This window comes from Sciurus vulgaris (genome assembly GCF_902686455.1).
Source record: "Sciurus vulgaris genome assembly, chromosome: 4".
Lineage (NCBI taxonomy): Eukaryota > Metazoa > Chordata > Mammalia > Rodentia > Sciuridae > Sciurus > Sciurus vulgaris.
Genome location: NC_136464.1, coordinates 50,972,015 through 50,994,334, shown reverse-complemented (window position 1 = coordinate 50,994,334; position 22,320 = coordinate 50,972,015). Strand labels below are relative to the sequence as shown.

General features: G+C 38.9%; 1 protein-coding gene and 1 long non-coding RNA gene across 13 annotated transcripts in view; one reads left to right on the top strand and one right to left on the bottom strand.

The window, feature by feature from the left end:
• LOC306660514 overlaps positions 1-19,149 on the top strand; it is a 34,613-nt gene extending 15,464 nt beyond the window's left edge. The window contains exons 2-3 of the long non-coding RNA XR_013763658.1: positions 5,829-6,064; positions 18,264-19,149. This is a non-coding gene — a long non-coding RNA (uncharacterized lncRNA). The remainder of the gene's footprint in view (positions 1-5,828; positions 6,065-18,263) is intronic.
• The window catches only part of KCNMA1 (potassium calcium-activated channel subfamily M alpha 1), a 710,543-nt gene that overhangs the window by 6,024 nt on the left and 682,199 nt on the right, over positions 1-22,320 (bottom strand). For 7 of the 12 annotated variants that reach the window (XM_079138788.1, XM_079138796.1, XM_079138797.1 and 4 more), the window contains 4 exons: positions 7,440-7,634; positions 5,482-5,600; positions 3,740-3,964; positions 1,376-1,404 (listed from right to left, as the gene is read on the bottom strand). In XM_079138788.1, coding sequence (XP_078994914.1) covers positions 1,376-1,404; positions 3,740-3,964; positions 5,482-5,600; positions 7,440-7,634 — 568 coding nt within the window. Of the gene's footprint in view, positions 1-1,375; positions 1,405-2,821; positions 3,965-5,481; positions 5,601-7,439; positions 7,635-22,320 lie in introns of those variants that run through there. The other 5 variants (XM_079138800.1, XM_079138803.1, XM_079138789.1 and 2 more) reach the window with 2 other exon arrangements.

The window sequence follows — 22,320 nt, the reverse complement described above, 5'->3', positions numbered from 1 at the left end:
TCCTTGGGTTCTAGATGCTTTTTTTTTTTTTTTTTTTTAATGCATGTACTTTCTCTGCAAGGAAATCTTTCACTCTTTCACTTTCTACTCTTACCTATTTGTTTATTTATTTTGGGGAGGAGGGGGTGAGGGAAGAGGTGCAATATGAGAAACTCATATGCCTCCTTCCTAAGTGAGCGATGTTGTCCTGAAAGAGGAAGGGGAAGTTTGGGGACAAAGGGAAAACAATGACAATGAAGGAGTCTTCACTCTAATAAAGAAAGTATAATAAAGAAGTATCAGCTAAAAAAAAAAAAAGAGAGAGAGAGAGAAGAAGCAATCATGATCCCTTTTCCATCATCAAATATATTATCATCCATATATGGTCATTTTTCAATTATCTACCAATGGGAATTGTGTGTCCAAAATCCAAGGAAAAACCCCCAAATTCCATCTCAGGTCATAGTCTGTTCCCATTCCAGTCCCAGTGCAATATCAACTCATCGGAGCTGCTGAAGAATTGTATATAGAATACATTTTGGATTTGCTTCTATCTGCCCAATTTCTGGTTGGGATTTAACACAGCCAAAAGGCAGGTGGCAGGAGACTTGGGTAGTAGCAAGACCGAGTCATCAGCCTCAGTTAATGGGGTGTGGGCTCTCGAATTGACCATACAGCTGACCAGTTTTAACTGTCACCATATCAATCGAACATAAAGGAGAACAATACTTTTGCCATTGATGACCCTCCTGGTTTAAATAAAAGGAGGAGAAAATATTAACAGAGAAGTAAGTTTGCCAAATGGAATAGCTGCGAATGTTTTCCAGAAAAGTTTATCCACTGTCATCGTCATTCGATTTGGTAGTTCTTGCCAAGATAAACACAGAGATGTGAACAGACTGATGGGGGCTGGGTTGGGGTGGTGGTAATGGGGGGGAGTGGAGGAAGCTGGGTTTCTCAATGGGAAAATGCTTTTGAACTTGGAGCAAGGTACCAAGGTGGGCAGGGAGGCCACGTGCAGATTTGAAGGCAAGCCAGATGGACAGAAGGTCCCCCCAAATTACCCAACCCCAAACCCAGGAACACCAAAACAAACTCTAAGGAATCTAGCCATAGCAGCAGCACAGCCTCATTGCGCTGAGCAATTAAGAAGGTGAAGGAAGAGAGAGAGGAGGGGGAAAGGAGGAGAGGGAAAAGGGGTGGGGGGAAAAAGCAAAACAAAATAAATAAAACCACAAACAGAACAATATAAATAAAAATAAACAAACCAATAACAGAATAAAAGTTGTAACTCCTTTTTTTTTTTTTTAATTTCACAAAAGTTTTCACAAGGACAACGTTATAGAAGAAAACCCCCAGCAGTGGCTAGGTCATGCAGAACCATTAATTGTCATACCTTGGCCCATTCTATTCATCCTTGTTGCACTTTAGAGAGAGAAGTAAGCTATGTGAGTTTTACAATGCTTTTAAACTGTCATATTTCCTGTTGAGCACTTTAACTGGCACATTCTTATAGTTATAAATGTTCTGAGGGTGTAACTTTATAACCTCCTTTGCAAAGAATGCATGAAGAGTTCTTCATGATCCCAAACTAGGGGATATGCATATATAGTTATATATATATATATAAAACTATATATATATAGTGATATATATAGTTATATATATAGTTATATATATAAAGAGATAGTTATACGTAATATATAAATCAAAATATATAGGGATAAAATCATTTGAAAAAAAAATTCTTCCACTCATAGTGCCTTTTAATATACATGTATACAGTTTTCCCCACCCTGTTGCTGGTTCCAATGCTGCTCTGCCCCTGTCTTTGGTGCGGGGGAGGTAGAGGTTCTGACTAAGCCTCACCATTTTGTCAGTAAAAGTGCTTGTCAATCCACACAGCAAGCAAATCTTCAAAACTATCATGCTGGGGGGACAGGGGATCCAAAATCTAAACCCCAAACATTCACCATAAAAACACCTTTTCAGAGATGGTACAGTTGTGACATTTGTCTTCTTCTCCTTTCTACCCCTATTCTAGTCCATGGATTTTTTTTTTTTTTAAGTAAACAACTCAAATAGGTTTATACCAGCCAAGAACCAGACTATCCATACGAGAATTTGGTTGTGGTAGAGTTGGCCAATTTTTAAGAACAACTCGATTGCCTGAAGCATGATGTGCAAGCCTAAAACATCTGACAACTTTATGTAGGAAGAAGAGCATTTTTCTCCCCTTCTCCCATGCTTCCTGTTTTTTAGAAAAGAAAGAAAACAAACAAACAAAAAATATAACTATACCAAAATGTGTTTGGCTCACTGTTGCACTCTTCTTATCCCCCATCTGCAATGACAAGGAGCAGCTCCCTGTTATTGTCACCCACCTGCCTAAGTGAATTGGCTGTTAATGAAGTGGAGGATAAGGAATTTCTTGCCACCAGCTTGATGACTGGGGATAGCCAGTATCATGTAGCTGTGCCAACAACGGAAGGTGGCCACTGGCTTTTGTCTTTGTTGAGGCCATGGTGGCTCAATCCTTCAGCATCTTGATCTATTTAGTATGTCAGTTCCTACAAAAATATATCTGCTGCTGGGTTTGTCTCCCTCTGAATCCACTATCACCCTGGCCCTTGCTCCTACCTGGCATTGGGGCTCTTGCTAATCAAACAAAGGGGAGTAAAAAGGTCCCCTGAGAATGCATGGAAAAATACTTGCTCTTTCCTGAGCATTATTTATTCTGTACATAAGGTAAGTAATTCACCTTTTAAAAGATGTAAAAGTCCCAGGAAGGCAGTTTTTAATGACTTACATCTGATATTTATGATACATATGGCTTTTCATCCCAAATGTCAAAAGTGAAAGAAAAAAATAGCTATTCATATGGCAGCATAAGGAGACAGAATAACAATTTAATATGCAATCAAACCTTTTTCACTTAAATGACTAGAATTTGATACATCCATGAGTGGAATACTACTCTTTTCCTCCATATTAACGTTAGAAACGTTCACATGAACTCCCAAAGGAAGCTGCTAGCTCTGGGACAAAAGCCCTTAGTGAGTAACTCAAAAAACCTCCAATGCTCTCTTGCAAGAAGCAGGTGCTTAATAATCATCTACACAAACCATGACAGCTTTTCAGATGCTTCTCGATACTTCAGCCCAGAGAGTGGAAACGATCAATACATTTTCATTGCTTTTTGTTGCTTATTTCAAATAAACATGTGCTAACTTATTGTGTGTGTACAAAAAAAAAAAAAAGTAAAAGAAAGAAAAAGAAAGATAAAAAAGAATGAGAGAACAAAAGGAAAACAAAAACCAAAAAAATCAAAACCCAAAGCACCCTGATAACCCTGATAAATCAGAATAAACTTTTCTTGTACATGAAATAAACTTGCTTTGCCTAACTGACTTTGATCACAAGTGCTCCTTTCTAATCTGTGAACTCATTCCTGCAGTGAGCTATTTATGTCTGGAGCATGCCTTTGGGTTATTTTTCCCCTAGAATCATAAATAACTTTTGGTCCGTCTGCTTATTTGCTGTTGTGCTCAAGGGTTTTATGGTGGTGAAATAAAAATGACAACCACATGCACACTATCATACATATGCAAATATGTGTAAAAAAAGGGGGGGAGGACTACAGGGGAAAACAGGGAAAGTTACTTTGTTGGAAACACCAACTGGGGAAATGAGTGGCAGATACAGTTTCACACACGGTGGCGGTGGATACACATATCAAAGCCGCTCTTCCTGCACGTACTTCTGTTTGTCCCGGGACTCCCTGGACTTGGGCCGGTTCTGCCGGTTTGCTGTGGACGGGATGGAGTGAACGGAGGAGCTCTTCTTGCTGGAGGACTGCGATGAGTGGGAGGAATGGGACAGGCTGGCCCGGGACTGGCCGGCGTTGTGGTCAAACTGCATTAAGCAGAAGATCAGGTCCGTCGGCACCAGCTCGAACTCGTACGGGGGGTTGGTGATGACATACCTGGAGAGGAAAAGCAGAAATGTCACAGCCTGAGGGTGGTCTGGTGGAGAAATCCAGTCCCCGTGAGCCCAAAGTCCCTGCCTGCTGCTCAAGTTGACCAGAGGATCTGGGAGCTGTACTTGTAGCTGACCCAACACCTTCAAATCTGCTTCCAAGTTCAACTAAATTGTCCTGTTTAACTCTACAGAGGTGGCCATCCACAAGCCCAGGCAGACACCAAATTAGAACTGGTAATGGAACAAAACTGTGCTTCCTATGACCATGAAAAGTCAATTCACTTCTAATCCTGAGTAACCCAGCTGCAGGAGAGGTCATAGACTGCACTGCAACTTTCATTCTAGAATTTCCTGGCAGTCTCAGGCATACTTCCCAGGAGCTTGCTCTTCCATTGCCTTAGACAATTCTCATCTTTGAAAAACCAACTTGGTGGGAAGTTGTACTGCAGAGAATATAAAACCCCTCCCTGCCTGTCGGCTCTGGTTCATTGCTCTCCTCGATTCCATCAGCCTTGTCCAGCCCACATCAGATATGACTACAATAATCACTGCTTCCTCTACAGACGCGGTCTCAGACTGGGGTCCCCAGGCCAGGCAGATCAGCACCACCTGGAAACTACTGCAAAATGCAAATTCTTAAGCAATCCCACACAGATTTACAGAATCAGAGAGTGGGACCCAGTGATGTGTTCTTAATAAGCTCTGCAGGTGATTTTTGGGCTCCCTAAACCTTGGGAACCCATTGGGCTGCCCCAGTTGTCAACTCTGGCTCCATGCTATAATTCCTGGGCATTAAATATATATATATATATATATATATAATAGATACTTTAAAGTTTACATGTATTTATGTTTTCCTATAGTCAGAGTAGATTTTAAAAGCTCTCCAGGTGATTCTAAGATACAGAGTTGTGAAACAGCTCCACAGCATTCTTTCCTGGGGTACATTATGCAAACTCATTGCTTTGGTTAATTCTAAGATGCACTCTAAATTTTTGCCCACTATGAATTTATTTTAATGCATATTAGAAAAACAACTAGCATACCTAAACTGTTATTTTTCTGCTGAAGGTGATAATATACCCTTTTCTTTAAATTGAATATATAAAAGTTAAAAAATGAGTCACCTAAAAAATGTATCAAGCAAACATACAGGGTTCAAAGACACAACAAAGAAACTTTCTTAAACACAGGCAATGTGAAATGTCTCTATATTAACTGCCAACAGAGGTGATTCCAGTAGGTCCAGTTTGGGGGAGATGCTTCTGATATTTGTATTTGGATGACAGAACTAGTTTACAAAACCTGAGTTCTTCCCACAATGTCTTCATATCCGCTATTAATTAAGTAAAGAAAAATGTTTCTCATAACTTCCAAACCAAGTGTCAGATTTAATGTGGCAGGGTAATTTGCCCATTGAGAGTATGTATGTAGTCCTTTGCCTACATGGTAGGGGACAGTGGAAGAGAGGACACCTGTGTGTCTGTATCAGGTGGGACAGCAGAGGGGGAGGACACTCACCTCTTCGTGCACTGACTAGGGGTGCTGAGGTGGGCATCTCTGAGCCGGTAAATTCCAAAACAAAGCATATTGTATGTTTTCAGAGCTTTGCAGAACAGATCACCATAACAGCCACCATCCTGGGAGAACAGAGAGAAACATCATTTTTATGTGCTTGGAAGTCAAGGTCCAGTGGGGAAAGAGCCTTTCCATAAAAGCTTGCTTTGTTGTCCCATGAGATGGAAGGTCTGGGTCAACGGACTTTGGCTAAAGAAGTCACATGGTTGACCTACACCTGAAAAGGGTGATTTTCAGATCAGATAACAATCGGTTTTCTTGTGGGGTTCCTCCCATTTTTCCATCTGTAGCAATGGAGCTCTGGAGAGATTATGCCTCTCCCTTGAGGGTGTAAAGCTTGAAGGTCTCGATGTATGTTCAGCTAAGGAGAAGAAACCAGCTCTGCAAAACAGTGATTATGTTTTGCCCCAGCTCAGCCGTGGCAACTGTGATTGGACCCCGTGTTGTCAAAACTGCCCGAGTGATAATGGAAATCACAGCGAGGAGAAAAGATCCCACAAGGTCCTATGGTGACAGACTCTTTCAGGTAAGAACTGTGTGAAAAGCACAATTTGCAGACCTGAGAGATGGCAAGGGGGAAGAGAATGTGTTTCCCCAGGAGCTGAGGGTCTTGAAATAACTGGAATTCACAGTTGTAATCAGTTGTCCACCTTACCACAGCCTGGGGCCTGACTCGGAAAGTGAAAGCAAATGCATTCACTAGGACACACTGGCTTCGGGCAGCCAGGTGGCTCCAGGTGGGCGTCACAGGAAGGACTCTGCACAATGGCTTCACTTGGCAGAATGGGACTGTTTCATCCTTCCTATCTCTGGAATTTCCGCAGGGACATCATATTAGAGAATCAAAGTGGGGCCTGATCTTACCATTGTTTAAAGTCTTCATCCTATTTTCCTATTTGAAGGTATCAGTAATGATAGGTAAAAAGCCACTAGTTATGGTGAAAATGCCCTTTCAAAAAACAAACAAACAAACAAAAAACAGTCTAACATAAGTCCCAGCCCATAACCAAACTAAAATATAGTACAAGTAGAAATCGATGTTTCAGAAAAAAATAAAAAGGCTTTCCTTGACTCCTTTTCTGCTGTTTGACTTTCTGGGCAACATTGATGATGCAGCAGGTTTATAGTTTCCTAAGACTCGTGGCTCCAGCCACATCCATGGTGTTGGGCTAGGAAGAAGGTGGGGGCAGAATGCACACTTCTGCCAAAGTGGGCAATGCCAGCTGGTGTCTAGCAGTCAAAGTAAGTGTTAGTCTCATCGGTCACGGGGAGGGCAGGGCAGAAGGTGACAGGACCAGCCTAAGAAAGTACAAGACCTAGGTTTTGAATCAGAGGCGTTTAGGACTCACTTGAGACACTTTTTGGCCAGTGGGTCTGGATGCATGTGACTGCATTGGTGCTTTGAAAACCACCAGAGCCTGAGTCTCATGAGGTCTGGAGCTGGGCCTCCCTGTGTGCTATTAACATAGAGTCGGAGTTCAGTAGTCCTGCCTATGCTAGGATCCCGTGGGAAGGTTTCCTAGCTTTGGGGGCAGATCGGCATCACCTTGGGTAAGAAGATCCCAAAGGAAAGTACCAAAGAATGAGAAGCCCGATGGGTTCTGAAGCCAGGGTGCCTTGGTGCAAATTCCTAATAGGGCCAGTCCTCAGGCTCTCTGGGGCCTCAGTTGCTTAGAGGGTGTAGCAATAGAACCTATATCAAAGGGTGGCCATGAGGATTAAAATGAATTACTATGTATAATGTCCAGTGCTTGACACACAGTAAACCATAGGTCAACTCTTGAGTTATTTATGGCAGAAAAGAGAAAGATCCTTGGCTTGTCACTGTTTGACACCAAACTCCTTCACAAAGAGCTCTCCCCAAACACTGGGCTCAGGTGTCCTCTGGAATGTGAGCTCACCCCCAAATCTGCAAAGGGCCCGTCCAGCAGAGCCAACTGGGCCACTCGGCAGCGGTCCCTATTGGCCAGTGTCTGAGGGGTGCTATAGCCCCCTCGAAGCGCATTCTCCTCAGCAATCAGAGCCTCGAGCTCCGGCGTGGCCCCTCCAGTTACCAGGGTCCGTATCAGGGTGAGGATATTGTCATTGAAGTATGTCTGTGGAGAGAGGAGAGGGGAAGAGATCTTTAAGCAAACACCCTAAAGTCACAACAGCTGACATTCAAATCACAACCTCTCTTGGTATCTCCTCTTTAAAGTTCTGGCCTGTCTCTTCAGATAATTTTATGTGGGAAGTGAAAAGAGAACAGCCTCCAATCATTCCATTCTTTTTTTCTCCTCCTTGGGTCTGCCAAGAGAGGCTGACTTTAAAAAACCAATTCAGAGGACTTTTATTAAAGGGCTAATGTCTGGATAATTGGTGTTTACCATAATTGGTGTTGGTAGGGATGCAAGCATTGCCTTGCCTTTGCAATCTATGAGTCTGCTCTGGGACTCTGGGCTGTGTAATTAACGCAGCTACCCAAGCTGCATTACCCAGAACTGCCTCTGAGGGCCTGTGCCCCAGGTACCAGAAGGGAGGCTGTCTCCTGCCAGAATGGCAAAGCTTCTTTCTGTGTAGAAAGGAGATGCCAAGAGAATCATTACTGCCATGTACTCAACAATTTATTCTATGCTTTGATAACAGTCTAACCCAGAAGTCTCTATCCATAAATAAGCCAGATAAATTTATGACGCGGTGAGTATTCTGGCATGTGTACTTAGGTTTTTGTTTTAAAAATAACCTCCATAGTCTGAAGCAAACTAGCTTATTAAAGAAGTTTCCCTCTAAGTGTACATTTGTCTCACATCTGAAATATAACAGGTCTATTGGGAAGAGAACAATGGGAGTTTTAAAAAATTAATAGGATGTCAAATAAGAGAGCTTAAAAAGACATTTGTCACCCAGCCTAATTTGAGAAAAATCTCCGTTAAAGGTGTGCATTCCATTTTCCTGTGTAAGAAGAAATAAAACAGGCTAAATAAAATCAAAGCAAGTCTTGCCTGTGGCTTTTGAGGATCTACCCAGCTTTGAGAGTAGGTTAGGGAAGACAGATGTATTTTTACTCAACCAGCTTCTTGAAGAGTTTCCCCCTGCAGAGTGTAGTAGGGAAGAAACTAAGCAAGGACAAGTCCCCATTCCCTCTGAGCCGTGCCTGGTCCTATGTGTTGGGGGAGGTGACCTAATCATTTTGGATTCCCTTGTTCTCATCCGCAAAATAAGAATGATCATGAAGATCAAGTTTATATGCGAAGAATTCCATGAGGATTCTGAGCTAAGATTGTAGTTGCTGGGGGGTTAGAGTCTTTTTCCTCATTGAAACACTCAAAAACTGCCCAGAGTGACACAAAATCCCAACTGCAAAGGGAACTAGCAGTTACACACAGCTTTCCAGGAGAATCAGCTGTTCCAGGGGGCGGACCAGCAGAACAAGGGTACCTAAAGTAGGAAATGCACTTGGGAGTGGTTACGGGTCCCAGAGCGAAGGCATGGGTTTAATGTTGACTTTGTCCCTCAGAAGCTGGTGTCCTCGAAAAGTAACTTAACACTTTTGGGCCCTAGTGTCAGGATCTGTAAAATGGAATGACTGAGGGGCTATGAGGACTATAACTGAATGCCCCCAAGGCACAGAGAAAAGGGCTCAGTGCACAGGAAGCGCTGGTGAATACTCTGAGCCTGGTATCAGAGAGGCAGGGCCTTTACTGATGAGAGGAACAGCCAACCTCATTCATAACCTTCTCTGGATTTTTCAATCTTTTCTGTTCTGGTTTTTGTTATAGGGGCTTCACAGGGGTTGGGGGGTGGGGCCAAGGTCATTTCTTCCCACGCTTAAACCTATACTTCTCAGTCTGCCTCCACTCTCAGGCTCTCCCTAGACTTGGGAATGGAAAAGCAAAGGTCCCTAAGGACAAGTCCTGGGAGCAGACACCAGCAGAAGGGGCGGCCAGAGCAGCACTCCAGTGGAGGCTGGTTAGGGAATACACGCGAACATTCCCCATAGCTTCTGGGGGAAGTCCTCTTGCCTATGGTCAGATAACCCATCATTAGAAACAGGAGGCCAGTCCTCAGCCCTGAGTCCCACATTAAACAAGTGAAGCCTGGACATAGATCTTTGGCAAGGGTCTTTGTACTACAATTACCATTCCAGATCCAGACCCAGGGCAGCATTCCAACAGGATGTAAGATGGATGGCAGACCACTTGTGTTATGGTCTGGATATGAGGTGTCCCCTGGAAGCTCACCTGTGAGGCAATGCAAGAAGGTCTGGAGGAGAAGTGATTGAGTAATAGCCTTAACATAATCAGTGAATCAGTCCCTGATGTGATTAATTGAGTGGTAACTGGAGGCAGGTGGGTGTGGTTGGAGGAAGTGGTTCACTGGGGTGTGGCTATATTTTGTATCTGGCTGGTGGAGTCTGTCTCTTTGCTTTTTGATCATGATGTGAACCACTTCCCTCTGTCACACTCTTCCACCATAACGTTCTGCCTCACCTTGAGCCCCGAGGAATGGAGCCAGCTTCCTTGGACTAAGACCTCTGAAACCGTGAGCCCTCAAATAAACTTCTCCTCCTTTAAAATTGTTCTGGTCAGATCTTTTAGTCACAGCAGCAGAAAAGCTAACTAAAACAACTTGCAACTGTGAATACAGAACAACTGGCCTCTTCCTGCTCAAAAATAGAGAAAAAAAAATTTAGCCAAAATAAATAGATTTCAAAAGGGAACCATAGTGTTCAAGGTATGAAGGAGAAGCATCATTTTGTCTGACTAACTAGTTACTGGAAGAAATAAAAGAGAAACTCGGGAAGCATCTATTTTAAAATAAAAATTAAAACTTTAAAATATAAAGCATATATAACAAGAAACAAAAGATACAATGACAAGAAAACTGACTTCATACATCTTATCCAGGTCTTTTTTGTATAAGATAGTAAGATTAAATTGGATGGAAGAAGTAGTAGAAAGAATTCAATACCCTTTCATAATAAACATTCTCAACAAACTAGAAGACAACTTCATGAAGGGCATGTATGAAAAACCCACATGTACTTAGTAATGAAAGACTCTATGCTTTCCCCTTAAGATGAGGAACAAGACAAAAATCTGATTTAATTATTTCTAGTCAACATTGTCCCAGAAGTTCTAGCTAGGGTTGGGGAAAAAAAAAAGGTATTTGTCCTGGAAAAGAAGAAGTAAAATCATCTCTATTCATAATGACCTGATATTGTATACAGAAAGTCCTAAGGAATCCACTAAAAATTATTATAGATAAGAAAAGAGTTCAACAAGATTGCAGGATACAAAACCAATACACAAAATATCAAATGCATTTCTATACATTATCAATGAACACTATGAGAATAAAAGTAAGAAAACATGTTCATTTAGAGCAGCATCAAAAAGAATGTAACATGTAGGAAAAAATTCATCTAAAGAGGTACAAAACTGGTATACTGAAGTGATAAAATATTACTGAAAGAAATTAAAGAAGATCTAAGAAGTGGAAAAGCATTCCATGTTCATGGATTGACATAATATTATTAAGAAAACAATGATTCTCAGGCAATGTACAAAATCAATGCAATCCCTACCAAAATCCCAGAGAACAGTTCTCATGGAAATGGAAAAGCTGATTTGAAAATTCAATGGAATTTCAAGAGATATAAAATATCCAAAGCAATCTTGTAAAAACAACAACGACAACATAAAAACAAGTTGGAGGCCTCACAATTCCTGGTTTCAAAATATACTATAAAACTTCAATAAGTAACACAGCATGATACTGGCATAAGGAAAAAACACAACCAATGGAATAAAATTGAGAGTCAAGAAATAAAGTCATAGCACTATGGTGAAATGATTTTCAATTAGGATGCCAAGACCCTTCAATGGAGAAAGAACATAGACTCTTAAACAAATGGTATTGCAACAACTGAGTATCCACATAAAGAAGAGTAAAGCTGTATTTCCCACCAAAGGCATAAAGCAACTCCAAATGGATCAAAAACCTAGAGGTAATAGCTAAAACTATAACATTCTTAGAATAAAACTGGTAAATCTTTATGACCCCTGATTTGGCAACAGTTTCTTAGATAGGACACCAAAAGCCTAAGCTACAAAAGAAAAATAAACTGACTTCACAAATGTTTTAAATATGCTCTTTGAAGGACACTATATACAAAGTGAGAAGACAATGAAAGGATGAGAGAACATTTTTATAAAGATCCAGAATCTAGCATTAAAAATTCTCTTATAACCCAACAACAAAAAGACAATCCAATTGTAGAAATGGGCAAAGACTTAAATAAACTTTCTCCAAAGAAAGATACTCAACAACTTTGAAAAGTGGCTCAACATTACTAGTTATCTCTAGTTATCAAATGCAAACTGAAATAAAAATGAGATATTATTTTTCACTAGGATGGCTGTAATAAAAAAGACTGATAATAGCAAGAATTGGTAAAGGTGTGGAGAAACTGGAACCCTCCTACACTGCTATTGGGAATGTTAAATGGTATAGCCACACTGGACAACAGTCTGGGAATTCCACAGATGGTTAAACACTGAATCACCATTTGACCCAGCAACTCCACTTGAATGTACACAGCCAAGAGAAATGAAAATATATGTCCATACAAAAATTTCTACAGTGATATTCATAGCAGCATTATTTATGATGGCTAAAACATGGAAGTAAAAAAATGTCCATCAGCTAATGAGTGCATAAGTAAAATGTATCCATGCGATGAATGCTATTCTGCCATATAAAGAAATGAAGTACTAATGTATGCTATGATATAGATGGCCCTTGAAAACATTATACTAAGTAAGATTGCATTTATATGAAATGTCCAGAAGAGGGCACTCTATAGAGATACGTTATTGATTAGTGTTTGGGTGGAATAGAGTAGTGTAGGGAAAGGAGGAAAGATTTTCTTTCAAAGAAAATACCTATACCTGTACCAGGTGAATATTTGAATTTAAAAAATTAAATGAAGAACAAAAGAGATCCAAAACAATGTTGTAAGAAAAAAAATAAGTGAAAAATTAGGCTAGCCTGAGGCTCTTCCAGAAAACATAGAGGAATACCAACTGAGTTTGAAAGGACACCTTTATTCCAAGAATTCTACATGCAATTAAATTGCCAATATTTTTGTAAGGGCAATAGAAATATTTTTAGATTTTTGAGTACTTAAGCATTTGTTGACTTTATTTTTGTTAAAAAAATACTTAGAAACAAAAAAGGTTTCCTTAGAAATGATTTAAAATTTTTAATTTAAAAAATGAGATAATTTGGTTTTAAAATAGTGGTGAAATAAATTGGAATATGAGATTTTAAAAACCTGCTTGTATTATTAAGACAATAAGTGCAAAGATTAAAATTTATTCTTGAAAGAAAAAATATGTGACATAAAAATGATCTATTAGTATAGGATTATTAAAATTATTTTGGGGCTGGGGATATAGCTCAGTTGGTAGCTTGCTTGCCTCACAAACACAAGGCCCTGGGTTCAATCCCCAGCACTGCAAAAAAAAAAAAAAAAAAAAACTATTTTGTAAGTCAGAAAAATGAGATTGAAAGGAGGAGAATGGGAATAAAAGCATAAAATGTTTTTGATTTTGTACAGGTAGAAATCGAGACCTGATTTTTCCAGATAAAAACACCTAGAGAATATAGTTTTGAGTATATTTTTAGAAGGGCTGAAAACTATTAACTAGAGTTAAAAATAGAATGGAAAACTTACACTTCAGTAGAGGAAATAAGCATATAAAATATAACCCATATGCTAAACAATGGAAAATAAAAAAATAATTATTATAGACTCTTGTAAAAAGCATAATCATACTGTAAGATTATGCAATATAACTAAATATAAATGAGCTAAATAATTCAGTTAAATGGAAATGACTCACATCTATTAAAAAAACAAAATAAAAATTAAACTCTGATATCTTTAAAAAGGACAAACAAAAAATAGTAAAGTATATTTCAAGTGAAAAATTTAAATATTATTGTTAGTTGACTTTATATTGCTAACAGCAAACATTTACATAAAGCTACAATATTTTATAGACAAAATACAGTAGAAGTAAAACTAAATATCCAACACTCCAAAGTCTTTTAAAAGTATCCTAAATATAAAGTAGGTCCAGATGTAAATCAAGCATCAAATGGAGTATTTAAAAATTTAGTTATAATTGAAAATAATACTTAAAAATGCCATGGATTCAGGCTGAAACTATAGAGACAGATTTAAAGCCTTAAATGCTATTAGCACTAAATACAAAAGAATAATAATAAATAAAAGTAAACTTTAAAAGAATTATTTTTATTATTATGTTTTCCTAAGAAAGAAGAATGTTGAAATATTAAAGCATCACTCTATGAAAGAGTAAGAGGATATTTAGTGAATTGATAAATTGAAGAAACAGTTATTTGAAAAAAATAATAAAACTAACTACAAGTATAACTGGGGAAAAAAAAACTCACCCAAATAAAATGAGAAGTCAGAAGGAGAATATAGTATCAATATGTAAGAAAATTAACACTACTATTCTGAAAGTTCTCTTTAATACCACAGTCATTGGACAGGGATAAGAAGAATAGCTTTGTTTGTTTTAAATTATAAACCAAAATAATAATCATCCACAAAGAGATAGATAAGATTATTAGAAAAAAAAATGAGTTTGTGTTTTATAACATATAAACTAGTCTATAATAGATAAAAGTGATTTTATAGCAAAATCTTAAACTTTGATACATGCCTAATTCATATGCCTAATTATAGATTCAAAATGGACTTTAAAAAAAAACCCTGAACACAATTATATTAAATTTCCTTTGGAAAGAGCCTTATGACACCAGGTATTATAGTAAATTTTGAAGATTTCCTAGCTGAACACCATAGATAATATTAAAAATTATGTGTTCAACCAGCCAGGATGGATTTACAGTAGTCTGTAGTTAGAGGAATTGCTGAAGCTAGCTCTTGGGCCAAATTGGCCCCCACCATCTGCACTGTTTAAAAACGTTTCATTGGGAACCGGACACACTGATTTGTTTACATTTTTTTGCATTGTCTTTGGGCTGCTTTGGTGCTGTAACAGCAGAACAGTATTTGTGGTTGAGACCACGTGATTCTCAAGAGGTTAAAATATTTACCATCTGGTTATTTATAGAAAAGGTGAGCTGATCCATTCCTTAATACAACAAGGAAAGGACCACACACCACAAGGAAAAGATGTTTGTTCAACAAATTATTTGGTGGAAATGATCTGGAAAAAATTTCAATAATATAATGATAAAAATAAATAGTGATGCACTCGCCTGATTTACACTGTACAAACACTAATATGTTTTCAGAGAATGATGGCATGGTAACAATTATACACTATTAAAACATTAAGAAAAAAGTAAGATACAAAAACACCACAATTCAAAATTCATGTTAAAAATGCATACCTGAGCTGACATTTATACTTATATAAAAATGACTGTAAGTAGTACTCAAAAAATCCTCACTAGCTAACTCTTGATGACAGAATTTTGATGGATTTTTTTCCTATAATTTTATTTTGTTTTCTACTGTGAAAATATATTTATTTTGAATTCCTAAATAACAAAAGGATTATAAAACAGAGTAAAAAAAATGTAGCCATAAATAACTTCATGAAAATACAACTGGATGTTTAATCTCAGGATATTTGGTAGTTAATTCTCTTTTGCAGCCAGTTCTCTTTATGGATAAAAACTACAAACAAATTTGCAAAATATTTACATGATTATGTACCAACTGAAAATGAATACACTTAAAAACTATCAAACACAATTAAAGGGCCTCCTAGGGAAAATGACAATCAGTACCTCCCAGAGTGCATGACATGGCATTTACACTCTGTGATGGGTATGCATGAGTACAATTGTTCCTGGGACATAACCAGGCAACAATAAAGATGTTTTTAATTTTAGAATATTTTTTAAATGTTCATATTTTAAAACCCAGTAAGTTTACCTCAATGTAATAAGTTGTGACTAGTTCAAAGATTTATATACCATAATGCTTATCTTATGGTGCTAGAGTGTGAATATGAAATGTTTCCCCAAGGTCCATGTGTTAAAGGCAGGGTTCCTGCTTTGGTGCTATTGTGAGTGGGTGGAACCTTTAAGAGGTGTGGCCTACTGGGAGGTCTTTAGGTCATTGGCAGCATGCCCTAGAAAGGGATAGTGGGACCCTGATGTCTTCCTCTCTCTCTCTCTTCAGTTTCCTGGCCACAAGATGATCAGTTTTGCTTCACCTCTCACTGCCACCCACAGAAGAATATGCTGCTTCAAAACAGGTCTGAAACAAGGGGCCCACCAATCAAACACTGAAACCTCCAAACTGTGAGTAGAAGTGCAACTTTTTTCTTATAAGTTGATTATTTCAGTATTTGTTACAGTAACAGAAAGGTAACCAAGACATAGAATTAATAATTATTACAACAATTTTTTTTTAAAAAGCTAAATACTCAATAATACAGTAATAGATTCTGGTACATCCAAAAAATGAGGTTTCATGGAGATTTGCAAATTCTGACACCTCAGCATATGATGTGATATAATATCTGGACAACACATTAAACAAAGAGGGAAGAAAGAACCAAGATAAAAAACTGGAAGAGTCCATATTTATCTATCCATCTAGAAGGAAATACACCAATAATCAACCATGTTTTATCTTTGGTGGTGGGAATATGGCTCACTTAAATTTTCTTCTTTACATGTTCTTATGCTTTCCAAATTTTCTATAAGGAGCATGAATACCTTTTCTGAGGAATCACAGTCCATGCTTTTAAAACAAAGAACACTGGAAATTCTCTATTGAAATAAGTCTCACAAAGGGAAAGGAAGGGAGATGGGAATAGGAAAGAGCAGAATAAATCGGGCATAACTTTCTTATGGTCATATATGAATACACAACCAATGTAGCTCGACATCATGTACAGCCACAAGAATGGGAAGTTATACTCTATGTATGCTTGATATGTCAAAATATACTCTACTGTCATGTATAACTAAAAATAAAGAGAAAGAAAGAAAGAAGTCTCAAAGGTCTACTGGAAGGGTATTGTTCTGTCAAACTTTTAGGGTGCTTCCCTTTCTGTGTTGAAATGAATTATTCTGAGACAGCATTATCTTTTTTGATCAGTCCCCACAGTTATTGAGCACCTACTAATCCCTAGGCCTTGACTTGTTCTGAAATAGCGTATAACTGAAAGAGTGCTTTGCTTTCAAAACTGCCCATCAACAGGTGCCATTTGAAAGTTGGTTGCTGGCTCTCATTAATGCCTGTATCACTCTGGGACGGCTCACAACTCAGTCCAATTTTCTGCCCTCTGAACTTGCACTGCCTCTCAGGTGACTTTCCTTCATTTTTTTGAGGCAGGCATCAAGGGGCAAGGCAGGACAATCTGCAAATACAGAGAATAGTGATGTTTTTGTCTGCAAAAACACTCTTGCTCCTGTTTGGAGGCCAAGATTCAAATGCAGAGTTCTTTGAACATGGCATGTAGTTGTGCTCAGAACATGTATTAGGGTCTCTGTGATCTTATAATTTGGTGCAAAGACAATGGCTTCCCTGAAAAGGGGTGTTGATTTGGTTCCAATGGAGGGCACAAATTTCTTTATGGGCTTGGGGTGAGGGGCCACTGCACAGAGCATTCAGCAGTCTGGGATTAAGTACCATTTTGGTGCTTTCTCCACAGGAAGTGGCTGTTTCAGTGTCAGGCTGAGCCAGGTGCTAGGATTTCAAATGTTCATTACTGAAGACTATTCCTGTGGAAGGTTTTCTAAGCTGAACAAAACTCTCTACAACGCCCCTGACCCAATGGCACAATTCTTTTCTGAGTTAACAGAAATGTTAGAATTAAAGAAATAGAAAATTTTGAACAGAGACTTGTCATGTGTAGGTGTGATCCTTTGTCTCCTAAGCTTTTTAAAAAAATTTTTTTAGTTGTAGATGGACACAACACCTTTATTTTATTTGTTTATTTTTATGTAGTGCTGAAGATGGAACCCAGTGCCTCACATATACCAGGAAAGCACTTCACCAAGAGCTACAATTGCAGCTCCTGCCTCCTAAGTTTTGTACCTCCAGACTTGGCCAGACTTTGCCACACCTCACCATGGACCATGTCCCTGTGCAAGAAACCTTATGAGAGACTCTTGCACAGAACCTCCAATCCTTGCAGGATTAGCTCCCAAAGACCCTTCACAAAGACTATTTCTGTGCTATAAGGGTGTCAGGGAGCATGAGAAAGCTGAGTTACAGTCCCCTCAGTGCCCACAGTCAGGACTCTCACAGTCTAAAGAATATGGGAGTCCCTCTTCCCACTGCCAAAGTCACAGTTCCACACCTGCCCAGAGAAGTCTTTTTTTTTTTTTTTCCCCCATGTTGGGCCACATGACAGCCTGGTACAGACCTCAGAATCAAGTGGCCTGATATTTAATCCCTCCTTTGCCATTCCATACCTACGACAATGGGAAAGTCGCTTTACTTTTCTATGCTTTGAATTGCTGACCACGTAATAGTTGATGAAAAAAGAAACATGAAACGGTAGTTTATTGAGTAGTGTTAAATGAGCAATTGGGTAACTTCTGATATACAACTAGTAATAAATGGCAGCTTGTAAAAAGAACAATTAACTAGCAATGCAACCAATTTAGCAAGTGCCCTCTCCCTGTGTCTTTGTGTTCTCTCTCTAACCCAGGGCTGGCTCAGATCTGGTGTGTGGTCCCCTGCCTTCTAAAGCTGGTGATTCTGAGGTCCCATAAGGAGACAAGAAACCAGGAGAGGCAGTGACAAGGATCAGGGGACTTCAACAAGGAAAGCTGAGCCTGCACCGCCATCTAGCCTGCTCCACGCCACCACTCTGTGCATGCGTCTCCACCACGCTTAAGCATCTTCTTTTTATTTTTTTAAAGTATAATTACCGGAGCTTATGTTTCACAGTTAATGCTGTCAAGTCTTTTAAACTAATTGGTCTTTTATAGAAAATTTAACTGAAAATTAACACATCTTTTAATAACATTGCCTTAACTTTAATGGCACTCTGCCTTTCATTTATAATTGCTCTAAAATTGTCATTTTCCATGTCATAGCTGCCATTTTTTATATTTGCTAGTTTTCATGGTGTGGATTTTTATTTTTAGTATTTTTTTTTCTTGAGAGATGAGAACTATTGGATTATTTTTTCCTATCCTGAGCCTGCCTGGCCTGATGTGATAGCAGGGGTATGTTCTCGAGTCCAGCAGAACATCCCTGCATTTACCACTTAGACCCAACATGGATGCTTGTCCTGCCTGTCTTGGCATGATCGTGGAAACTCTATCTGCTTCCTGTGAGCAAGAGAAATGGAAGCTCTAGAGTAAAGTGTAGGAAGTAGGGCCATGGAGTAGCAATTGGCCTATGTCTCTGAAATCACACGGGGCTGGGTTAGCTTGGGCTGACAGCAAGCTTGTCAAGGGCTTGGCCCTTAATGAAAATAAAGTTTAGGCAGTAAGTCATGTGAACCCATTGCCCAGGTGGTCACCTCTTCCAGTCTTACTAACTTAAGTTCAGTTATTTCTGGAAAACAGAGGCTGGCTCTCTGAAAGCAGAGATGAGAGTATGGAAATGTTTCTTCTGGACACTCTTGACTCATCTACACACTTTGCTCCCAAAGCTCATCATTCTAAGATGTGTGTGTGTGTGTGGTGTGTGTGTGTGTGGTGTGTGCGCGTGTGTGTGTGTGTGTGAGAGAGAGAGAGAGAGAGAGAGAGAAAATGAATATTATTGTATATATATATACAAATATTCATATATATAAAAATAAATATATATATAATAAATCTATGTCTTTATAGTTACATATGTCTGCTCAGTGAAAGACTTTCACATACACTTATCCTTATCCAATTAAAATTCTAATGGGTTGTTAATATCATTTTCATTTAACTGTTGGCTCCAACTAAGTTCCAAACAGTGGAAAGGATATCTGAGGGCTGCTGGCAAACCGGAACCAGAAGCTGTAAGACCTAATTCATGACCCAGTGCCACAGGCTTCAAACTATTTCATGTATTGCAAATGTATTTTCCTTATGTGACATTGTTAATTTATTCCCTCACATAGTCCCTATCCTTTGCTTAGCCTGCTCTCAGGAGAGTTTAAATGACAGGAGGGCAGGATCTGTATCATTCTTCTTTTGCTGAATCCTCAGCATGGGGATCAATTCTTGCCATTAACTACGTGCTCAATGAGTCAACAGATGAACAGTAACAGGGATAAATACGTGGAGAGCTTGCCATGTACTAAGTGATACACTAACCACTTTACAATCTCAATCCCTGCTCATCTCACAACCCTATGGCATAGTATGCTTATTGTCCCCATTTTAAAGATAAGAAAACTGAGGCACAGAGAGGTTCAGGTTGCACACCCAGCAAATGGTGGTGCTGGGGTCTGCATCCAATATGCCCCTTGAGTCCATGTTCTCCTTCTAGAGAGTCCTTATAAAACTGAAGTTGGGGTTGGGGTTAGAAGAAAGTAGTAGCTAACTGGAGAGGAAATCTAAATACACATATGCTAGTTTCAGATCTAAAAACAGGCTTCTTTTCATCTAGTGTGTATGAGAGAGAGAGAGAGAGAGAGAGAGACAGACAGACAGACAGACAGACAGACAGACAGACAAAGAGAGAGCAAGTTGGGATCATCCTGAAAATGTAGTGATCCCTTCTTGGAGGCCTATACTCATAAGCAAACTATTCCTTCTCTTAGTGGGTTTTTGCCATTGATTTGTAGGATGACGTCACAAGGAAACATCTATAACACCCCATCTGTTCCGGGAATGCCCATGATGAATCAAAACCCTATTATTTTAACCAATGAAGCAGTGAACAGCAGCAGGTGAGTCATGAGGGTCAATAAGCAGAGAATGTTCAGACACATGCTGAACTGGCAATATAGGAGGCATACAGGAAAGAGGAGCTCATCGGCATCTATGAAGATTGGCGTGGAAGTCGTGATGGTGCTTGCGAGCAATGCCTGAGATGCAAGCTCACTTCTGGCTCCTGCTGTTTCAGAAAGTGAGTCTCATTTCTCCATTTATATTCCTGCCAGCTGAGTCCATAAATTAGTCCATAAATTAGTGTTGGAGTGGAATGAAAAGAAATCACAGGCAATGCCTTATCAAGAAGTCTAGATCTGATCGAATCTATTGAACTAGACCCAATCCAGTGTCTCACTATGGAACTTGTTCATCCCAGACAATATAAACATGGTCTGGAATAACTGAATAGGCATTTTGACAAATTATTTGAAAAGTCACTATCATAGACAAGTTAAATATGTCTTACATCAACACTTAAGTCCTACTGATAGAGAGCTGTGCAAATCAAATCCAGAAGTGCGTCCACCATGCAATGGCCATCATATGCCCCTTGGGCTATGTAGAAGTTCTCTACTGCTTAATCCAATTGCATTCCTTGGAACTAGAGCTGAGTCCAGGGTATTCCATGGGTATTTGACTTGTGAGTTGCACAGGATCTGTGTTCAGAAGGGGCTCTCACTCTGCTGCCACCATTTTGAAATTCTTAATAATTTATGAAAAGGTAAACTGCAGATTAGTTAGCTGGTCCTGCTTAGAACACACTAAATATCTGATATGTACAAACAAATAATTATATAAATATGAAGTTTTAAAAATTATAATATATTGTAATTCTGAAAAAAATATCTACTGTAATAAACAGCTGAATTATCTCTCAGAATAGTATTCTAAAAACTCTCTAAACAGGATCAGAATTCAAAGGACATTTTTAAAGAGATGAATTACCAAAGTCCATTTGAAGCTGGATTTGGAGAACGTGAGGCCTGCTACACAGAATCTAGTGCTCTATTAAGCATGTCCTGTAGCTTCTATCATTCCTTCTGGCCTGCTCAAAGAGTTGGTCCAAACTGAGTCCAACATCACCAGCAGGTAGAAAGGTGAGCCCCAGTATCATCAGGCTAGGTTAGGAGCCTCAAGAAATGCCCTTCTCTAGGGACTGTATTTTTCTCCTTGTTGGCTTGGAAAGCAATGGCATGGCATAGAGCCCAGTTAAACTTAATTCTGATGAATGCTGTTTCTTAATTATTTTTAAATCCATAATTCTGATTTTTAACCAAGATATGTTTGCAGTTGAACCACATTCAGGAATATAGAATAATCTAAATTAGTCTTTAAAAGCTCTGTTTTTTCTTTCCTCAAATAGAGGTCCTTCTGGGATTAGCTCTAATGAATAGATGAGAATAATGTATAATTAGCATATCAGTTGTTTAACACATTCAAGAGAAAAACCTTCTTGAGCAGTTTAAGAAATGTATGTGTATAAAAATCTCGGAGTTACGTTTATGGTTTAATGTGTTCAATAAACCTCTTTTACATGGATTCTCCAAAGGTCAGCTTTTATCCAGCCTATGTCTACATTTTCACAAATGGTGAATTTGATGACTCCAAAATAGAGAGGATTTTCTACATAGTAAATAAAGACCCTCAGTGGGAGCACTTCACGATACCCAGGTTATGACCCATTCTAAATATCTGCTTTTGCCTTTGCTCCATTAAGCTGGGATCTATTTTTTAAATTGTTATTCGTTTTAGGTTGCAGAAGTAAGACAACAAATGCCTTGATACATCAAGCTATTTAAAAAAATTTTGGATCTATCAGCCAGCCTGCCCCCTCTGTTAGTCATCCCTGCAGAGACAGGATCCAGCCAGGCCTTGCTGTCATGGCTGGTCTCCACCCAA